The sequence below is a fragment of the Ochotona curzoniae genome, unplaced genomic scaffold, assembly GCF_017591425.1.
Source record: "Ochotona curzoniae isolate NIBS_2020 unplaced genomic scaffold, NIBS_Ocur_1.0 scaffold_3890, whole genome shotgun sequence".
Lineage (NCBI taxonomy): Eukaryota > Metazoa > Chordata > Mammalia > Lagomorpha > Ochotonidae > Ochotona > Ochotona curzoniae.
Window position 1 is genome coordinate 15,304,005 of NW_024467115.1, and position 18,252 is coordinate 15,322,256.

At 41.3% G+C, this 18,252-nt stretch overlaps 2 protein-coding genes across 3 annotated transcripts in view; one reads left to right on the forward strand and one right to left on the reverse strand.

Annotated features, from left to right (window-relative positions):
* TBPL1 (TATA-box binding protein like 1) overlaps window positions 1–5,662 on the forward strand; it is a 37,513-nt gene extending 31,851 nt beyond the window's left edge. For both annotated transcript variants that reach the window (XM_040965603.1, XM_040965604.1), the window contains exons 5-7: window positions 2,132–2,235; window positions 2,328–2,422; window positions 3,535–5,662. In XM_040965603.1, the coding sequence (XP_040821537.1) occupies window positions 2,132–2,235; window positions 2,328–2,422; window positions 3,535–3,614 (279 nt within the window). In that variant the 3' untranslated portion in view covers window positions 3,615–5,662. The remainder of the gene's footprint in view (window positions 1–2,131; window positions 2,236–2,327; window positions 2,423–3,534) is intronic.
* A 1,845-nt stretch (window positions 5,663–7,507) lies between these two features.
* Window positions 7,508–18,252, reverse strand: part of SLC2A12 (solute carrier family 2 member 12) — a 63,389-nt gene continuing 52,644 nt past the window's right edge. The window contains exon 5 of the mRNA XM_040965602.1: window positions 7,508–7,706. Within this exon, the coding sequence (XP_040821536.1) occupies window positions 7,601–7,706 (106 nt within the window). The 3' untranslated portion in view covers window positions 7,508–7,600. The remainder of the gene's footprint in view (window positions 7,707–18,252) is intronic.

Below are 18,252 nucleotides of genomic sequence, written 5' to 3' on the forward strand. Positions count from 1 at the left end.
AGTATTTGTAAAACATCTTAGATTTTTCTCAAATTCCTTTCCCATATAAATACTTCTATCCTTACAATTGTACTGCTTTTGGAGGGCCTGATTCAGCTGGCTAATCCTCCACCTTCAAGTGCAGCATCCTATGTGGGTACCAGTAACCTATCCCGGGTGCTCCACTTCACATCAGCTCCCTGTTGGTGGCCTGGGAAAGCTGTAGAGGGTGGCCCAAAGCCTTGGGACCCTGCGCTGGTGTAGGAGAGCTGGAGGAGGCTTTTAGCTCCTGTCTTTGGACCTGCTCAGCTCCAGCCATTGTGGCCACTTGGGGAGTAAGCTAGCAGATGGACAATCTTTCTCTCTGTAGATCTGTCTTTTCAATAAAAATAAATACTTTTAAAAAAAACCTCAAATTAATCATTTTTAACAATATCTGGGCCTATTGATATGACACACTGGATGGTGGGTTCTCATGTATGTGAAGGGATTCTCACTGGCCTGTCACCCTTATCAAATGTTGTTTGTAAAGAGTAACTTTGAATAAAATTGTTGCATGTTAAGTGCGGTCTTGTTGAGTTACTTGCCGATAATAAGTGAATGGCAGATTAAGTTGAGAAAGTCTGTGAAGGAGAGGACTAGGCTGATTGGGGAAGAAGACTTTTCTGTTAGGGGAAGTCGAATTAAGTCATTAACTGGAGTTGCTGTGAGATAGATGTGGGCAGGCACTGCAGCTGGCAGGCCTGGGGGCAGTGCTGGGGAGAGCCTGGAAGGGTGACTGGTTTGATGATGGGGCTGCTTTAGCCTTCTGCCTTTCTGCAACTCTGTTGTGTAAATACTGAGGCAGAGAATAGTTAGATCAACCAGAGCTGTCGTTTTGGAATAAGTTGGAAAAGACAGTGAGGTGGAAACAAAAATTATTGTTAATGTTGTTTTTTTAAGATTTATTTATTTTTATTACAAAGTCGGATATGCAGAGAGGAGGAGAGACAGAGAGGAATATCTTCTGTCCAATGATTCACTCCCCAAGTGAGCGCAACGGCTGATGCTATGCCGATCCGAAGCCAGGATCCAGGAACTTCTTCCGGGTATCCCACGCGGGTGCAGGGTCCCAAGGCTTTGGGCCGTCCTGGACTGCTTTCCCAGGCCACAGGCAGGGAGCTGGATGGGAAGTGGAGCTGCCAGGATTAGAGCTGGCGCCCATATGGGATCCTGGCACGTTCAAGGTGAGGACTTGAGCTGCTAGGCCACGCCACCGGGCCCGACATTGTTAATGTTAAGACGGTGTTATTTTTACCCTTGGAGCTACATTTTTTAACCATGATATGAAAGGGTTGAAAGAAATCCCAGTTAGTTAGAAACACTGTGTTTACTAGAAAGAACTCCCATTGACAGATTTCTTTCTCCCAGTTATCTACCATGGTGTGTACAAATGGCCTTTCTGAGGCCCAACCCAGGAGCTAGGAACTCCTGCATGGGTGCGTGGTGAGAGCCACTGCTTCACAGGGTCTGCACTGCCCAGAAGCTGCAGTCGGGAGTGAGGCAGCCCACTCTTATGCTCAGAAACAAAGTAAACATATTACTAGAACTCAGGGAAATGTCCTCTTGTTGCATATGAGAAAAAATATATGACATTTGGAACTCAGTGCACATAGTCTGTAATTATTGACATTTTAGAGTGACTGTTTCAACTAGCTCTTTAGGACAGGAGTGCAAAAAAAATTTGATCTGGCCCTGAATTCCACAGGTGGAATTCCAGAGTCAATAAATCTATATAGCAGGCTGATTTTTAAGTTCATAGTTTTGTATGGATTATGAGTGATGTTAAAATACACAAATGACCCCTGAATGTATAAAGGTCCTCCCATCTACTTTAGAAGGTGATTCCTGCTTTACTTTAACCCCTGCACTATTCTCTTTCTATTCCTGGTAGTTTTAATTAAGTGTTCCATTTGCATTCTTAAGGAATTAAAAATTCTGAAGGTCCCACACGTAGTGTTTTAACCATGCAAGTCCCTTAGATTATAAAATTAAAGACGTTTTGGGCATATTTTTAAGAATCAAAACTTAGTACATGATAAACAGGTTTCTTTTTTTGTTTTGTTTTGTTTTTCCCCAAAATGATTCATTGGGTTTTACTTCTCTCCTAAAGGTAATATTTACAGATTTTAAGGTGGTTAACGTTTTGGCAGTATGCAACATGCCGTTTGAAATCCGTTTGCCAGAATTCACAAAGAACAATAGACCTCATGCCAGGTATGTCTCTGAAGAATCAGAAGTTAGCCAAGTTTGAAATGACTGATCAGGCTGGAAGTATTTGTATTAATTATGTCCTTTTAAAAATACAGTTATGAACCTGAACTTCATCCTGCCGTGTGCTATCGGATAAAGTCTCTACGAGCTACGTTACAGATTTTTTCAACAGGAAGTATCACAGTAACAGGTATTCTGTGGTGTTGGAAGCAGATTGTCTTGACTGGTACAAAAGATGCCCTGCAGAGTGTCTCTCCCTCGCTTCTTTCAAGCTGCAGCTCATCTCCTGGCTCTCCTGTTGGGACTCCCTCTTCTTTCTGTGTTCACTTTTTCACTTTGCAAATAAAACTTCTCTATCTAGGGGATAGGAGGGAAACTGCCAAGATAGAAATAACATCTAATTCAGGAGAGTCTAGTCTCCTGAATTTTAAACATTATAGATTGGTTTTACCTCTTTGGTAGCATTTGTAAGCCTTTATGTCTGTGTCCCCTCCTTCATGACTGTCTTGGAGAGGCTCCTCTATATTGTTCCATTTAGTTGTATGTGGATCATTCATTTTCATTGTTGTATCATAGTTAATATGTGAAAATACTGTCCATGAGCAAGTAAGTAGATTGCCATATTGAAGTTACTAAAAATATTATAGTGAATATTCCAACACTGATGCTTTTTGATTTGTAACATCTTAGTGTTTAAAATATCCAAGAGGAATCAACTTTACTGAACCTCACAGAGGTTACACTTAAGCAAAATGTTCAGTCATTATTGGCATCTGTTATGTTACATGTATTTTTTACAACCTTAGGCACAATTGAGGGTGACATGACCAGAATAATAATAAGCATATAGATACCAAATAGTAGATCTGTGGGTTTTAGTTTTTAAGACCTTACAGCTTAAAACCCTCTGCATTCTGCTGAACTCTGCCATGTCCCTGTGAACCCCAGTGGTAGTTGAACCAAAAGCTGGATGACCCTGACCCAAAGGACAGCGGTTCCCTGCAGCCACGTTATTCCCCCACTCCACACACGTCATGTAGTAGCTTGTTATTCTGCTTCATGATTGTTTGAAATTTTTGTATGTTCTGATGCTCCTAAGCAAACATCAGTTTGTATTTTAGATTTGTCAGAAAATACTCTTTTCATTCTTATGACTATAGATGATTGTGCAAGTGTAGACATTTTCAACAATTAACTTGAAACTCTTTAACTATTTGCTAATTTGCAATTCTAGTATGTCAAGTTTTCCCCAGTATTCCCTTTTGTAACTCTCCTCACGCTTTGCTCCATTGTTTGTTGCAGGACCCAACGTAAAGGCTGTTGCTACTGCTGTGGAACAGATTTACCCATTTGTGTTTGAAAGCAGGAAAGAAATTTTATAATTCACCACTTAGTGAATCTTAACTGAGCACCTTTTAAAACCTGCTGCACATTGGACTCAAAACATAAGAAAAACTGGACCAACAGCAATTGAGGAAATAGACTCTTTGATTCATTTGTGGCTACAGTGTAAGCTCCAGTCCATTTGGATGTTCTTTCAAAACTTGCTGTAATATAAAAAAGAAGTTTACAAGACATGACATTGCTGCTTTTACAAAAGGACATTCTATTTATTTTCGCAGTGATTTTCATGTCCTCATAAGCAGAGCTGTCACGGTGTGCACTACCTTACATTGTTTTATTGTTGTTATTTTTTCCAGTTGGAGCTAATGTGTTTTATTTGTGAATAGTCTTTTACATTTTTGTATGCTGAATATGGGCACCAAAGAACCTGTAAAAGTTATCTTTTTCAATTGAATGTGCACAAATAAAAGTTTGGAAAAGATCTCTTCATATCCATTCTATAAATTTTATTCCCCATTTTCTATCTTAACAAAAACTGTATCTCTTTTTTTTTAATCTATGCAAGCTTAGACTGGCTGAAGTGTGTCGGCTTCTTTTTGAAGTATATTTTGTGTACATATGTATATGCCTTGTGTGTATAGTGTCTCAACGCCCTGTTACCAAATAGCGAGTAGATTTTTTTCTTGCAGATTAGAAATAAAAGTATGTATATAAACTCTAGGAGATGGGAGTAGAACTTTGTAGATAAGACAGTGCTTATGTTGTTAATTTAAAATGGTAGAAAATGTTAAATAACTCTTCAAAGCTAAGAGATTGTAGTTTTAAAACCAGAAACCTCTTCACTAGATGTTATGAGAAAGAAGCTGTGACAGGATGTACTCCATTTGTACCTTGATTGTTCTGGAAAGATTCAATTGTAGTTGTATGGAATTGGTTGAGATTCTTGCCTGTTAACCTTGGGTTGGTGCTCTAAGGAATCCTTAGAACCTTGTCACGTGTCATTGTGCTCTTTACGGGAAGTACCTACAAACTGCCTCTGTGCCACAGTAGGTTATATGGTTCACCTTGAACTTGAAAGCCATTTTGCCAGTTATATCTGTCTCCCGGTTGTGTCTTACTTAATGCCGCTGAAAATGGCTGTTCTATATATGGGATTGCCACTCTTAAAGTTACAGTAAGTAACACATTTTTGAAACACTGTCTCCCTGGCTTGCCCATGAATCTTGGAATGGTAATACAGGATCCAACCACAGGTGGGCTTCACTGCCCCTATTTGGGAGTTTACTGTATAACCAGCAGGGATTTTACCTGGAAATAAAGCTGAACAGAATCAGATTCACTTATCAGTAGGAACTTAACCCAGGCCAGTGTCCCAACAGCAATCTTCTAAAACCTAAATTGCCAAAATATTTTTAAGCCTTTATGAAAAAATTGCAACATTTTTAGCCTCCATAAAGAGTACATTTTATCATATAAAATCTTGGAAATTTAAGCACTGCACTGAGTAATACATATTATTTCATGCTTATTTTTATCTTTTTCCTTCCTTCCTTGCTTCTTCCCTGCACTGCTTGTCACTCCTTCAAAAATAGGGGCAAAGGCTAAGTTATGTTATTCTTACACAAGATTTAATTGTGGTTTTCTAAGACCTTTTATTTTTACCTTTTATTTAAGATCTAGTTGGATAACTGAAACCTTATGCACAAAAACTAAAGTTAAATAAAAAAAATCACAGGCAGGGTATTAAAAATTTTGGAATTTTCCAATTGATAAGTTATCTCCTGATTTGCATGTTCACAGAAAAATATGGAATGTGGCGGGGGGGGGGATTATTACAGAGCTAAGACCTGAGCCCAGATCATGTAATATTATCAGTATTCAAGTAACTTGAAGCCTATGGGCGGATCAGCAGCTCACTGGAAGTGCTTTATCTGGAAAAGGAGGAAGGACAGGCTGGCCAGGACTGGGTTGGGGGAGCACTGCCTGGCAAGTTGTTCATGTGATCTATAAGGCTGATATTCTCTGCTGGCTTCCCACAAGTACTGTCAGTTTTTTAAAATATGAATAAAAACTGTGAATATGTATATAGAAATTTAAGTATGCCCCTCTTTTTATTTTTGAAAGCCAAATAGCTTGATTTGATTTTGGGGAATGGGTGGGTGTTGTATAAAAACTATTTTGAAGACAAAATTGTTCAGTTATAAACTGGGATAATGAAAGACAAAACTGGGTAAAGTAATTAGTAAGAAACCAACTAAATTTACATCCTGTTTGTTCATTTTCAATGGATGGCTAAACCAAGAAATAACTCAAGTGCTACTGCAGTGTTTGAAGTTTAAAGTGAAAACATGGAACTGCTTTGCTAAACAATCTGTAATGCTTAGCAAAGAAGCAAAAGTTGATACTGATCACTGTCTTGATTTTGTTGAAGATCTCACTGTACACTGATTTTGGACAGAACTTCCCAAGTGTCTTGACTTGATCCTCTGCAGGGCACATCCTCCTTTGTCTCTGCACACAGAGAGAGATACAAGCTGCAACTTGCATACGGACTATATGTTACAGAATCAGATCATGGATCTCTCGTCAGGCGCCCCTGTAAGTTGGTGAGTTTCAGGGCCAGGATGACACGAGCAGTCTTTGCTTACTTTACCAGATTTACCATCTTTCCAGTAGTCATGCACTCTCTATTCCAAATTGTGAAAATTTGTCAGTAGCCAGGAGGAATCTTCCAACCTAAATAAAAGGATTTTGCCCAAGAATTCTTTCTTCAAGCTAATCAAATTTTTTACAATATCTTTGAAGTTAGATTATTATAAGTTTTTGGTGTGTCTTTCATACCTTATAATAAATTACTAAGTTAGCAGGTGACAACTTCAATGGTTCATGATTCTTTATTGTAGATTTTCTATCATGTCCAAATTGTTTTGGTAAAATGCCTGAATAAGTGTTAAAATTCAACTGGAGTAGTACAGATGAGAGCAGTCCATTGTACAGATGAGAATTCAAATTGGCCATCTGTATTTAATCACAGAAAATAATGGAAATATGTCTGCAGTCATTCGAAGGCATTAATTATAGCCCGTGTGCCATAACCTGAGGTAGAGGTTATTCCTGAGGACTGTGAAGGATTTCAGGAAACTACAAATTACTGTAAGTTAACGTAAAAACTGTATGAAGAGAATTTTTATTGACTTGATGTAATAACTTACACCTAATTGTTTAGAGGTTTGGACAGATGATTTAATGGTCTGATTCCATATGTTTTATTAACAGCTATTTCTAAATAAATATGGTCCCAGGATTGTTAAATTGTCCTTTCTATTAAAAAAAAAAGTGAAAATGTTTACTTTTTCTGCTTATTGCAAAACTAATTAAAGCAGATTAATTTGCATTCAGGTATAGTTCATGACAAAGTAAGCTGTATAATCTGTACTCGTTGAACTGTGGCTAGATATTATCACTAGAATCGTTGCTAATATCCTGTCCTAATCTAGAACATATGTGCAATTATATCTTCCACATTGTGTGGCCTGGTTCGTCACACAAGGCCCAGGTGTAGGTGTGTCTTACTGTAGACAAAAACTCAGCTTGTGCCCACATCTCCTGTCTGTCTGAATAGTAACATGGGCAGTTGGTCTCTGTGCATATGTTGCTTACGGCCAAGGTTGCTCATTGCTAGGACTCGGTCTCAGCAAGGCTGTTCTGTGAAGAAGGCATTGAAGAAGTATTGAATCAGACAATACATATAAAATACATATATTTTACCTGATTCTGTGCTCAGAGGAGATCATTTAAGATCTTGTACCTCATCCACCTTGTGGGGAAGAGAGAGCTAAGAGTTGTCTTTATAAATTCATGGAGACCCTAAAGCTAGCTCCATGCCCCGGAAGAGGAAATGTGGAAGTGGCAAATATGTTCTGGTGCAAAGACCTCTTGCATGTTCTTGAACCGTCAGTGTTTCAAAGTGTGCAAGCCGTTTGGTCTCTGGGAAAGCTGCTTTGCTCTCCCTGCCATGCAGCTGTTATACCCCCAGGAGCTGCTCTTGGGGTTTTCCTCTTTGAAGCTGGGTTGGCACTAATTCTTCTTGGTGATGACTCACAAAACAAATGTTGTTTTTCACGAAGTTCCTGAAAGAGAAAGAGGCACTAATGAAGATGTCATTCCTTGTTTACACTAGAATGAGAATGTGCAGGCTGCTATTTTCAGAATCACCTTGGGATTTGAATGTTTTAGCTGTCCAAAAAAATTTTACTGCCAAGTCTTGATGTGTCATGAAGTTCAGTGTACCGCACACAGATCTTTGGTCAATGCCATGCAAAGGGTGAGACAGTTGAACTTCTCAGATCACAACTACGGTCTCTGTAGAGAGAAATTCCAAACAGAACCCGACCCCAAATCCTATTTTAACTTTTCCATTTTTCAAACTCCACTGAAAGGCCTTTATTGTACAGACATGATCCTTCCTTCACATTTGCAGCAACGAATTCTTTACTACAGGATTACACAAATCAGCATATTGCCAGATAGTATTTTACCTTTTTTTTTTTTTTAAGAATGCCATCTTTTCATCTTTGTTTTAGATTTACTTATTTTATTTGAAATGCAGAGTTACAAACAGAAGAGTCACTCCCCCAGTGGCTGCAATAGCAGAACTGGGCTAATCCAAAGCCAGGAGCCCTGTATTTCTTTGGGTCTCCAAGCATTAGGGCCATCTTCCATTCCTTTGCCAGGCACATGAGCAGGGAGCTGGATCGGAAAAGGTGCAGCCTGGACTTGAACCAGTGCCGATGTGGGATGCTAGCATCAGAGATAGAGCCTTAGTTTGCAACACTGACACTGACCCCGTGAACTTTGTTCCCATTTGAGCATTTGTCTAATTTACCCAAGTGGCCAATGTTGTGTTTATTTTTTTAAAGATTTACTTTTATTGTAAAGTTAGATATACAGAGAGGAGGAGGAGAGATAGAGAGGAAGCTCTTCCGTCTGATGATTCACTCCCCAAATGACTGCCAACAGCCGGGGCTAAGCTGATCTGAAGTCAGGAGCCAGGAGCTTCTTCTGGCTTCCCCTCGTGGGTACAGGGTCCCAAGGCTTTGGGCTGTCCTCGATTCCAGGCCACAGGCAGGGAGCTAGATGGGAAGTGAGGCTGCATGGATAGAATCCGGCGCCCACTGGGATCCCGGCGAGTTCAAGGTGAGGACACTAACCTCTAGGCCACCGTGCCAGGCCTGTGTTTAAGATTTATTTATTTTTATTGGAAATTAGATTTACAGAGGAGAGATGAAGAGAAAGAGCTTCCATCCACTGGTTCCCAAGTGGCTGCAACAGCTGGAACTGAACTGATCCAAAGCCAGGAGCCAGGTGCTTCCTCTGGTTCTCCCACATGGGTGTAGGGTCCCAAGGCTCCGGGCCATTCTCTATCACTTTTCCAGGCCACAAGCAAGGAGTTGGATAGGAAGAGCAGCAGCCGAACATGAACTGGAGCCCATAAGGGATCCAAGTGCGTGCAAGGCAAAGAATTAGCCACTGAATTAGCCATCACACCGAGCCCCAACAGGGGGACATAAATGATGTGTTTAGAAGTGCTAAAACAAAGAGTAAGCAGGAAAACAAGTGGCTTAGGGTGGTTATTGTAAAGATTGCTCCCTACCCCCCACCCAAAGGTGACATTTTATTGGACACTGGAGTGAAATTAGCACTTGGTGCGCTGGAGAATGAGGTGTAGTCATCCTAAGACATGACAACATAGATATGAAGGGAGCACCTTGAAAAGCAAGCCAGTCCACAGGAAAATTAGGTGGATTGCAGGGTATTTCTACAGACTTGGCATGAGATTTCTTCAATTTTAAAAAAGACTGGCCAACTTTATTGTGTTTACTGCAGCCATGTTTAGCTGTTCAGATGGAGGAAAAAACTAAGAGGGTTTTTTAATCATCATCATTATTATTATTTTTACTGTACTCAGAGTCTGTTTTTGCCTAAATGCTCAACAGAGGGATGGTGAAATGGTGGAGAGAGCATACCAAAAGGTGACCCTGGAGATGGACAAGGGATCTACACAGGGTGGTAGAAGAGGTGAGGACTGAGTGCTGGGGGCCTGCAGTGGACAGCTTCCCATCCTTCTCCAGCCTCTTGCGGTCTGTGTGCTGCCCACCAGTACACTGACAAGTACCTGATGCCTATGGTCACTTATTTGTAGCTGGCTGCGTAGCCCCACCCCCAACCTGTAACACTAATTTGCTTTCAGTGATCCCTGCTCCCCTGGCTCTTCTCCAGCCTCCCTGTTGGCTCCTTTTGAATCTATCTTGATATTTTATCTCCTCTGATGGATCTTTTCATGTTGGCATCATCTAGGACTTCGTCTTTGGCCTCATTCCCTTCTCTGTCTGCTCTCCAAGTGGATCTCATAATACCCATGTGGGTTTCAGTAGGGTGACAGAAGCATGGGGGGAGTAGAGCAGTGAGCCAGATGCATGTCTGGAGAAAGATGCTTCTAGATTGAGGAGACGTAAGAAAGACCTTGAATCTTCAGTGTATCTGCTGTGTTTGGGATGTGGCAAAAGGCCCATGTGGCTGTGGCAATAGAGGGGAAGGTAGGAGGTGCATGGCTTAAGGCTGTCACAGTGCTTTTACTCCAGATAATTTGAGCAGAGGTCGTGTTTACAGGCACTACTCTGGCCACTGTGTAGAGATTGTGTTGGAGGAAGACAAGGGAGGAATTGGGAACGGCATCTGGTTGTTACAACGACACTGGATGAACTTCCATGGTGATTCAAATTAGGGTTGCACTGGAGGTAGCAAGTTCATTTTGAACAAAGAACCAACACAACTTCCAGACAAATCAAATGTGGGGTGTGAGGGAAAAAGGATCAGGAAAGACTCCAAGGTTAATGGCCAGAGCAAGTAAATGGGTACTATTGATGCAGATTAAGAGGGGAAAAACATGAGTAGATTGGGTTTGGGAATATCACTGGTTCAACTTAGGACATGCCAACATTAAAATTTCTCCCCGATACTGAAACATGTGAGCAATATAGAAAAGTCCCACATAAAGAGAGCTGAGCTAGAGATGGAAGTTTCGAAGTCACTGGCACAAAAACCATGACATTGGCCAAGGCTAGTGAGTGGGACAGAAAAGTGTTCGAAAGATAAAACCCTGAGACTGGTAATGTTGGAGAAAGCCAGGGGTGAGGCCACAAAGGCAGAGGATCAAGTACTGCTTTAGTTCAGCCTCTGAGTCTAGTGAGGTGTGAACTGACCACTGGGCTCATAGGTATAATGGTACTTGGGATATTAAAAGCAGTTTCGGCAAAGAGGCGGCAGAGGACTCACTGCTGCAGGTTTGTGGGATAACAGGAAGAGAAACCGGTGACTGAGTAAAAGCAACTCTTCCCAAAGAACTTGGTACTCAATAGGAAGAGCAAGGCAAGAGCTGGAATTGAAAAATGGCACCAGAAGAACTTTAAAAAGGAAAAGGGGAAAACCACTGCCGGATTTTGTGTAGAAGAGTAGAGGTGAAAATGCAAAGAAGGTGGGGCCAGCACAGTGTCTCTACAAACTAATCCTCCACATTACAGTGCTGGCATACAGTTTGGGTGCCAGTTCATGTCCCGGCTGTTCCATTTCTCATCCAGCTTCCTGCTTATGGCCTGGGAGAGCAGTGGAGGGTGGTTCAAGTCCTTGAGACAATGCCACCCATGAGGGAGACCTGGAAGAAGCTCAAGGGTTCCTGGCTACAAATTGGCTCAGTTCTGGTCATTGTGGCCACTTGGAGAGAGAACCAGCATATGAAAGATACCTTTCTTTGGCTCTCCTCTCTATAAATCTTTCTTTCAAATAAAACATCTTCAAGATGCAAATAATGCAAGAATCAGAAGGGAGAATTGTTGGAATGTGCTGGAGAGGGCATGAAGGCCTGGGAATGGCTCAGGTGCTACATTGCACCTGGGGGATGTTAGTGAACTTGGATGCGAATGTTGCTATGTGGGTTAATGATGAGAGGTGCTTGAGGTCCCTCTTGATTATGTCTGCTTTCTCAGTGAAGTCAAGGTCATCAGTAGTGAGAGGAGGCGAGAAGATTGTATCTTCTCACTTCTTTGAAGTGTTTTGTCTCTAAATAACCTCTGGTCCACAGTAGTAACCCAGCATTCATTTAGCCTGGTGTTAGAGATGCTGGTGTCATCTGACTCCAACTTCCTGTTAAGCAGATCTGGGAAGCAGCAGGTGATGGCCCTAGTGATTGGGTACCAGTTACCTACATTAAGGCTTAGATGTAGCTCCTGACTCCCTGCCTCAGTCTTGCCTACTAGATTGTGGGCACTTGGGCAGTAAGCAAGGAAGGAAAGTTCCCTGTCTCTCAAATAAATATTGAAAAGAAACAAGAGTGACCCCCTCAATTAACATCCAACCAGCAAGCCGAGCAGCATGCTGATAGCATCTACATCAGTGCATAATAAATGCTCAACAAATATTTAGAATAAACAAATTTGAATGAAGGAAGGAATGGCCACATCAAATTAACTACTGAAAGTGGGGAATAATTAAGGTTCAGAACGAAAGTATTTACATGATATTATTTTCTTTGTTTCTGTTTCCACTTCAGCTGGGGGAGAGAGCAAATAAAAATGCAGCTGAAATAGCAAATATACTGAACATCCCATTTTGAGTGTGTGACAGGCAGGGCAGAAGTGCAAATTAAAATCTTTTCAAATTATGTTATTGCTGAAATCTGTTTTGCCCTCTCAGCAGAATCACTGCTTATTTTATAAGAAACCTAACATCCTAGAAAGAACATTTGTTTTTTCAGCTTTGTAGAGATAGGGATAAAAGAATTCAACTATGTGAAAGGAAAATAGTAAGTAATGTATAGCACTAAATTTGAAGTTAATTATGTATTAAAAATAGTTTCCTTCCTTAGGCCTTGGGAAAAACTCATTGGGATTTATGCATCAGTACTGTTTCCTTGGTAACACAAGTTGATTCGTTGTTTTATTTATCGCTAAACTAGACTAACTCAGTAGTGTCCTTCCTTAATCTTCAAGTTCATTTCCTCTACATACCAGTAATTTACATGGACTTTCCATTGCTCCATATTTCTATACTTGATTTGATAACTTATGAATATTATTATTATTTTTTGTCCATGTCATTTCTCTCCAGGAAGCCTAACACACATGATCTCTGTACAGTTTGGTCAATATACAAACTACGTCTCCTTACCATTGCATTTTAAAAGTCTTTGCCAAGCTGCTGCTTCCAGCCAAGAATGGCCACTGGCTCGCTCGTGTTGCATGAGTAGAAGTTAACTGAGATTCTGAAACTGAGTTTTCATCCTTTCTGCCCTCTGCACCAGGCTTCCCCATAATATATACTGCTACTGCTACAAAGTAAGGTTTATATACAGAGCTGCTTTTCCTGCTCATTTTGTATTGTTCTCTGCACCAATGACATTAACTGTAAAATTTTTGTTCTCCACCATAAATTGTGCAGGACTCCTGTAGTCTGTTTGGACGTATACCCGTGGCTTTTGGTCTTGTCCTAATTTGTAGTTTGTAACTTTCTTGGAGAGTGTCTGGATTTAAGTTGGAGTCCTTACATGACTCAGAAGTAACAAAAATGTGATTCTTTCAAAAACATTTCAAAGATCACAATTTAGCAATTGCAGCAAATTCTTTTACTGCTCAAATTCTAACTAGTAAGTTTTGTTGAATTTTAGATTCCCAAGTCCTGTTCTTAAGGAATGGCTTATTCTGGAATCCTGCTATGTGGGAAGATTGGATATCCTTAAGTCTGCCTTCAGATTTTTGGTTGATTTGCGATTTATGCATTCTGACAGTCCCCACTAAAAAAGTAAATTTGAAAGCTGTAAAATCTTAACTCACGCAAAACATTCTGCTTTACAAGCTAAACTTTTAAAGATGGTAACAGTGAGTGATACTAAAGTAGGCCCTTTCTTCAGTTCATTAAACAAATATAGTAATTCGTTCAGGCAGTGATGCAACACAACTGCTTTCACCCAGTGCTGTGCACATAAATTTGAGCAAGGGTTAGTTTCAAATTACTCAGTTCCAAATCACGACTACTTCACATTTCTAATCCAGCTTCCTCCTCCTAATGCACCTGAGAAGGCAACAAACGATCCCAAATACTTGGGCTTAGTGCCACACGTACGAGAGACCTGGATGGAGTTGGTGACTCCTGGCCCTTCTGCCTGGCCTATGTTTGGCTATCACGAACATTTGAAGAGTGAACCAGGAGGTAGAAGATCTGTCTTTCCCCCTCTCTGTGTCACTCTGCCTTTCAAATAAATATTTAAAATACAATATTTAAAAGTGCATATACATAAGATGGATTTAGCATGAAGCTTGTGAAAGTCACACTGCCAGGGTCTCTCACCTGCACAACTCCTCCAACACCCGTGTGTCATGTCCAATTCTGCTTGTAGAGTTTCCATTAGTTTTTCTGAAACAGGACCCTCCGCAGCTTAGTCTCCCTAAGATATGAACATGCCCTTGCATCTACCTCACATGCCCACGAGTTGAACACCAAATCTCCATCTCCTAAATAAAATCACCTTCTAAGTTCCAAGCCCCAACGAACGCTTGTCTTATTTTCTCCTTCCACTTGCACATCCATCGGCATCTCAAACAGGATCTGCACAAACCAAGCCCATCTGCATCCCCAGTACCCTGAGACACTCTGCTCTTTTTCCTAACTCCGGTGGATGGTACTGTTGTACACAGCATTGGTTTCTAAGCTTCAAACACGGTCTGTACCCCTTGTTCTCACAGCTGAATTTTCCAGTGAAGTTCCAAGTGTTCTGAATTCTATCCCAGTACCACGTTCGGCTTCCCAGCTTCCTGTCAAATTCCTCTAATGGCTTCCTCATGAGTTTCTTGTGTAGCGCCTCTATTTTCTTGTTTTGCCAGAGCATTTCTTCTGAACTCTGGTCATTTTGTAGTCCTGCGCTGTTACTTGAAATACACTCCCTGACTTCAGTGCAAGATCTGAATTCCCTGTCAAGCCAGACAGGACCCTTAATGACAGCCTTTTGCCCTAGGCTTTTCTCAGTCCTCAGACAAGAATCCTTAGTGTCATACCACACCATGGAGTGTCCTGGCTGTTAGAGGTTCCTCTCCTCTGACACTACCCCCCTCCCCCCTACATACCTTGCTTCCCCAGACAACTTCTAAAGCACAAACAGTCTCCGATATTATCTCCTTCAGGAGCTGTTGCAGAATGAACCCTTCCAAAACAGGCAAGCTGTGCAACAATGTATTGTACTGGTTTGACTTGTTCTACTTCCTCAAATGAAGGAAACCAGGTTTTTTAATTGTTTGTCACCTGTGTTTTCAGTTCTTCCCTACTCCAGAATCTATCACATAGTAGATGTCAACAAAGGGTTGAATAAATAAACCCACAATAGTGGGGAAGGCGTGATCTAGTATGACCTCAAGTCACACACGCCTCCACTTCCTCATGTTTAATTCATGGATTAAATTACATCTGGTGGCCTATGGATCAGAACCTGTGCAATTTATCCTGTTGGTGGTTACGCAGGACATGAGGTTTTTCTCCCTCAGATCCAATGCCTGGACGTGATAATTCAGCATCAGTTCCGCATCAGCCTTTTCCACAGGTTAGCAAATCAGTCAGCAGATACTTTGGAGCCATCTGCTAGGAATTAGTATGAAGCTGGGTACTGTAGACGTCACGTAAAAGGTAGTGGCAGAGAGCCCTTTTGGAAACATCATCACTTAGTTCAGGAAGTGAAAGCATGTGGGTATTAGCTAAGGCAGTGTAGAAGACAATGAGATTGGTGACTATTCAAAATACAAGAGAGAGGTTGCTTTCTAGGATTAGACTTACTCTGGGATTCGAGGACTTGACATGACTCTTAAGGCATATGATGTAGGGCCAAGTTTCCAAAGGCAGCTGAGATGCTGAGGGCACCTCAAAAAATTCTTGCACACTTAGTTTCTGTGTGGCAAAAATTGAAATCCATCCATTTGAGAGAACCTTAAAAAGTTCATGGCTGATGCATACTATGAAAGATCAGGCCCAGTGCCTCAAAAGGCTAAACACCCACCTTGTAGAACCAGCATTTCAAATGGGTTTTGGTTTGAATTCTGGCTGTTTGACTTCCCATCCTGCTACCTGTTTATGGCTTGGGAAAGCACAGGAGGATGGCTCTCCCTACACCCATGTGGGAGACCCGGAAGAAGTTCCTGGCTCCTGGCTCAGCTCCAGCTGTAGCAGTCACTTGGGGGTTGAACTAGTGGACAGAAAATCTCCCCTTGTCTCTCCTTCTCTTTGTAAGTCTGCCTTTCCAATAAAGATAAAGAAATTTTAAAAGAAAAAACCAAACATGAATTTCAAAATATTTTGCTTCTAAATAAATTTATCTTTTAGTTCCATGAATTTTATTATTTTTTAAAAGATATATTCTATTTATTTGAAAGGTTGAGTGACAGAGAGGGAATGAGATACACAAACAGACAGATCTTTCATCTACTAGTTCACTTCCCAAGGGTGCTATGCCTGGGGCTGGGGCTGGGCCAGGCTAAAACCAGGAGCCTCGAATCTCATCAGGTTCTCTCAGGTGGGTGCCAGGGACCCAAGGACTTGAACCAACTTCTGTTGATTTCCAAGGTGTATAACCTGGGGGCTGGATCCAAACTGGAGCACTGGCTTCACAGGCAAAAGCTCAGTTCATTGTGCCACAATGTCAGCTCCTCTGTGTACTTTCTAACTCATACTCTGATAGAAATAAGGAGGTAAAAATCAGTGAGGTAGGAGACGCAAGTACTATGATTTTGTAGAGACTAAAAGAATTTCCAGAAAGAATAGGTTGTTTAAGGGCTGTTGAAACTTTCTGCCCCTATTTCCCCAAGAGACAAAGTTTATTTCTATGACCCTTGGCTCTGAACTGGCTGTGGACCTGGGGCTGGAAGAGAAAGCAGTGAGTGGCAGTGATCTTGTGTGAATTCTAGAATGTATCGTTCAGAAGGCCTGGCAGTTTCTGCTTGCATGGCCCTGGAACAGTACCACACATCAGATGTGTGAGCATTGTTCTCCAGCCTTCCAAAGCATGGAGGAGATTGGAAGCCCCACTATCCACTGGACATACCACCATTTTGTGGTCAGATCCTTTGTCACCATAGGCCCTTCAGTCCGGTTGCCCAACCAGCCCATGCAGCCAGGTCCAGGTGAATGGAGCAGAGGTACCAACAACCTGGAATATGAGTTGTGGAAATGGTAAAGGGTCGGTGTTTCAAACCTGTCCACCAGGGCTGTTTATTAGGCAGCAATAGATAATTGCTACAATGCAGGTGCAGGGAGGAATGGGAAATGAAGGCAGACCAAGAGAATCTGAAGCCACCAGGTGCTGCCTTGTTGGTTCCAGAATGGCTGGGATCTTAGGAATGTTTTCAGCCTCCCAATGGATGTATTGAATTATCCAGATCTAAAGCCATTTGTCATCCAAATCAACTGGTTGTAAGCAAGAGCCTGATTCTTGTCCAGAAAAGCTCAGCCAAGAAATCCAACTACCTGATTTCCACTTACGTAAGGACGGGTAATAATTCACTGGTCAGGCCAAGGGCACATCCAGTCTTTCTGACAATTCTTTCTCTCCTTGTAAATGAGTTATTTTCATGTTCTTCTTTTACAAGCAAGGGATTTTCTGAATCAAATTTTAACCATACAATTTGATATTTAACTTATGGTTTCATTTAAGAGAACTCTTTCCTGCTTAATAAAGTAAAACATACAAAAACTTTCCACCATTTGAATGTGCAAAGGGCACAGAGTGAAACTTTTCACACTCCTACTTTCTACATCCCTATTATACCAGAATCAAAACCTTGAACTACATATATATACACATACATGTGTGTGTACCATCAATTCACTTATCAAGTTTATTCTTCCTTCAGATAAAAGCTGTAGAATCAGAGTGTCCACCATTTTTATAACCATTTATTTCTAGTGTTTTCAAAGTGTTTATACTTTTAGATTACTTATTGAAGAGCAGAATGAGAGCAAAAGTGCACGCACTCACAAGAGAGAGAGAGAGAATCCTTAATCCATTGACTCATTTCCCAAAAGCCCACAACTGGGACTGGAGCAAGCCAAAACCAAGAACTCCATCCGGATCTCTCACATAGGTGGCAGGAATCCAAGCACTTGAACCACCATCCACCACCTGCCCACATGCATTTGCAGAAACTTGGATAGGAGGCAGGTAGCCAAGTCTTGAACAAGGCACTTCAATATGGGATGCAGAATATTATAAATGGTGAGTTAACCCACTGTACCACAATGTCTTCCTCAAAAATATTTTTAAAAGAAATTTGAAAGTTGTAAAAACCTACATTCCAGGGCCAGTACTGCGGCTTACCAGTTAAGCTGCCCCCTGTAGAGCCGGCATCTCATATGAACAGATTTTAGTCCTGATTGCTCCACTTCCCATTCAGCTCCCTGCTAACATGCCTGAAAAAGCAGCACGAGATGGCCAAATGTTTGTGCCCCTCAATCATATGGGAGACTTCAATCTGAGCCAGCTCTGGCTATTATAGCCATTTAGGGAGTGAACCAGTGGACAGAAGACCTCTCTCTGTCTCCCTGCCTTTCAAAATAAGCAAAATAAATCTTGAAAAATTAGCAAAAAAA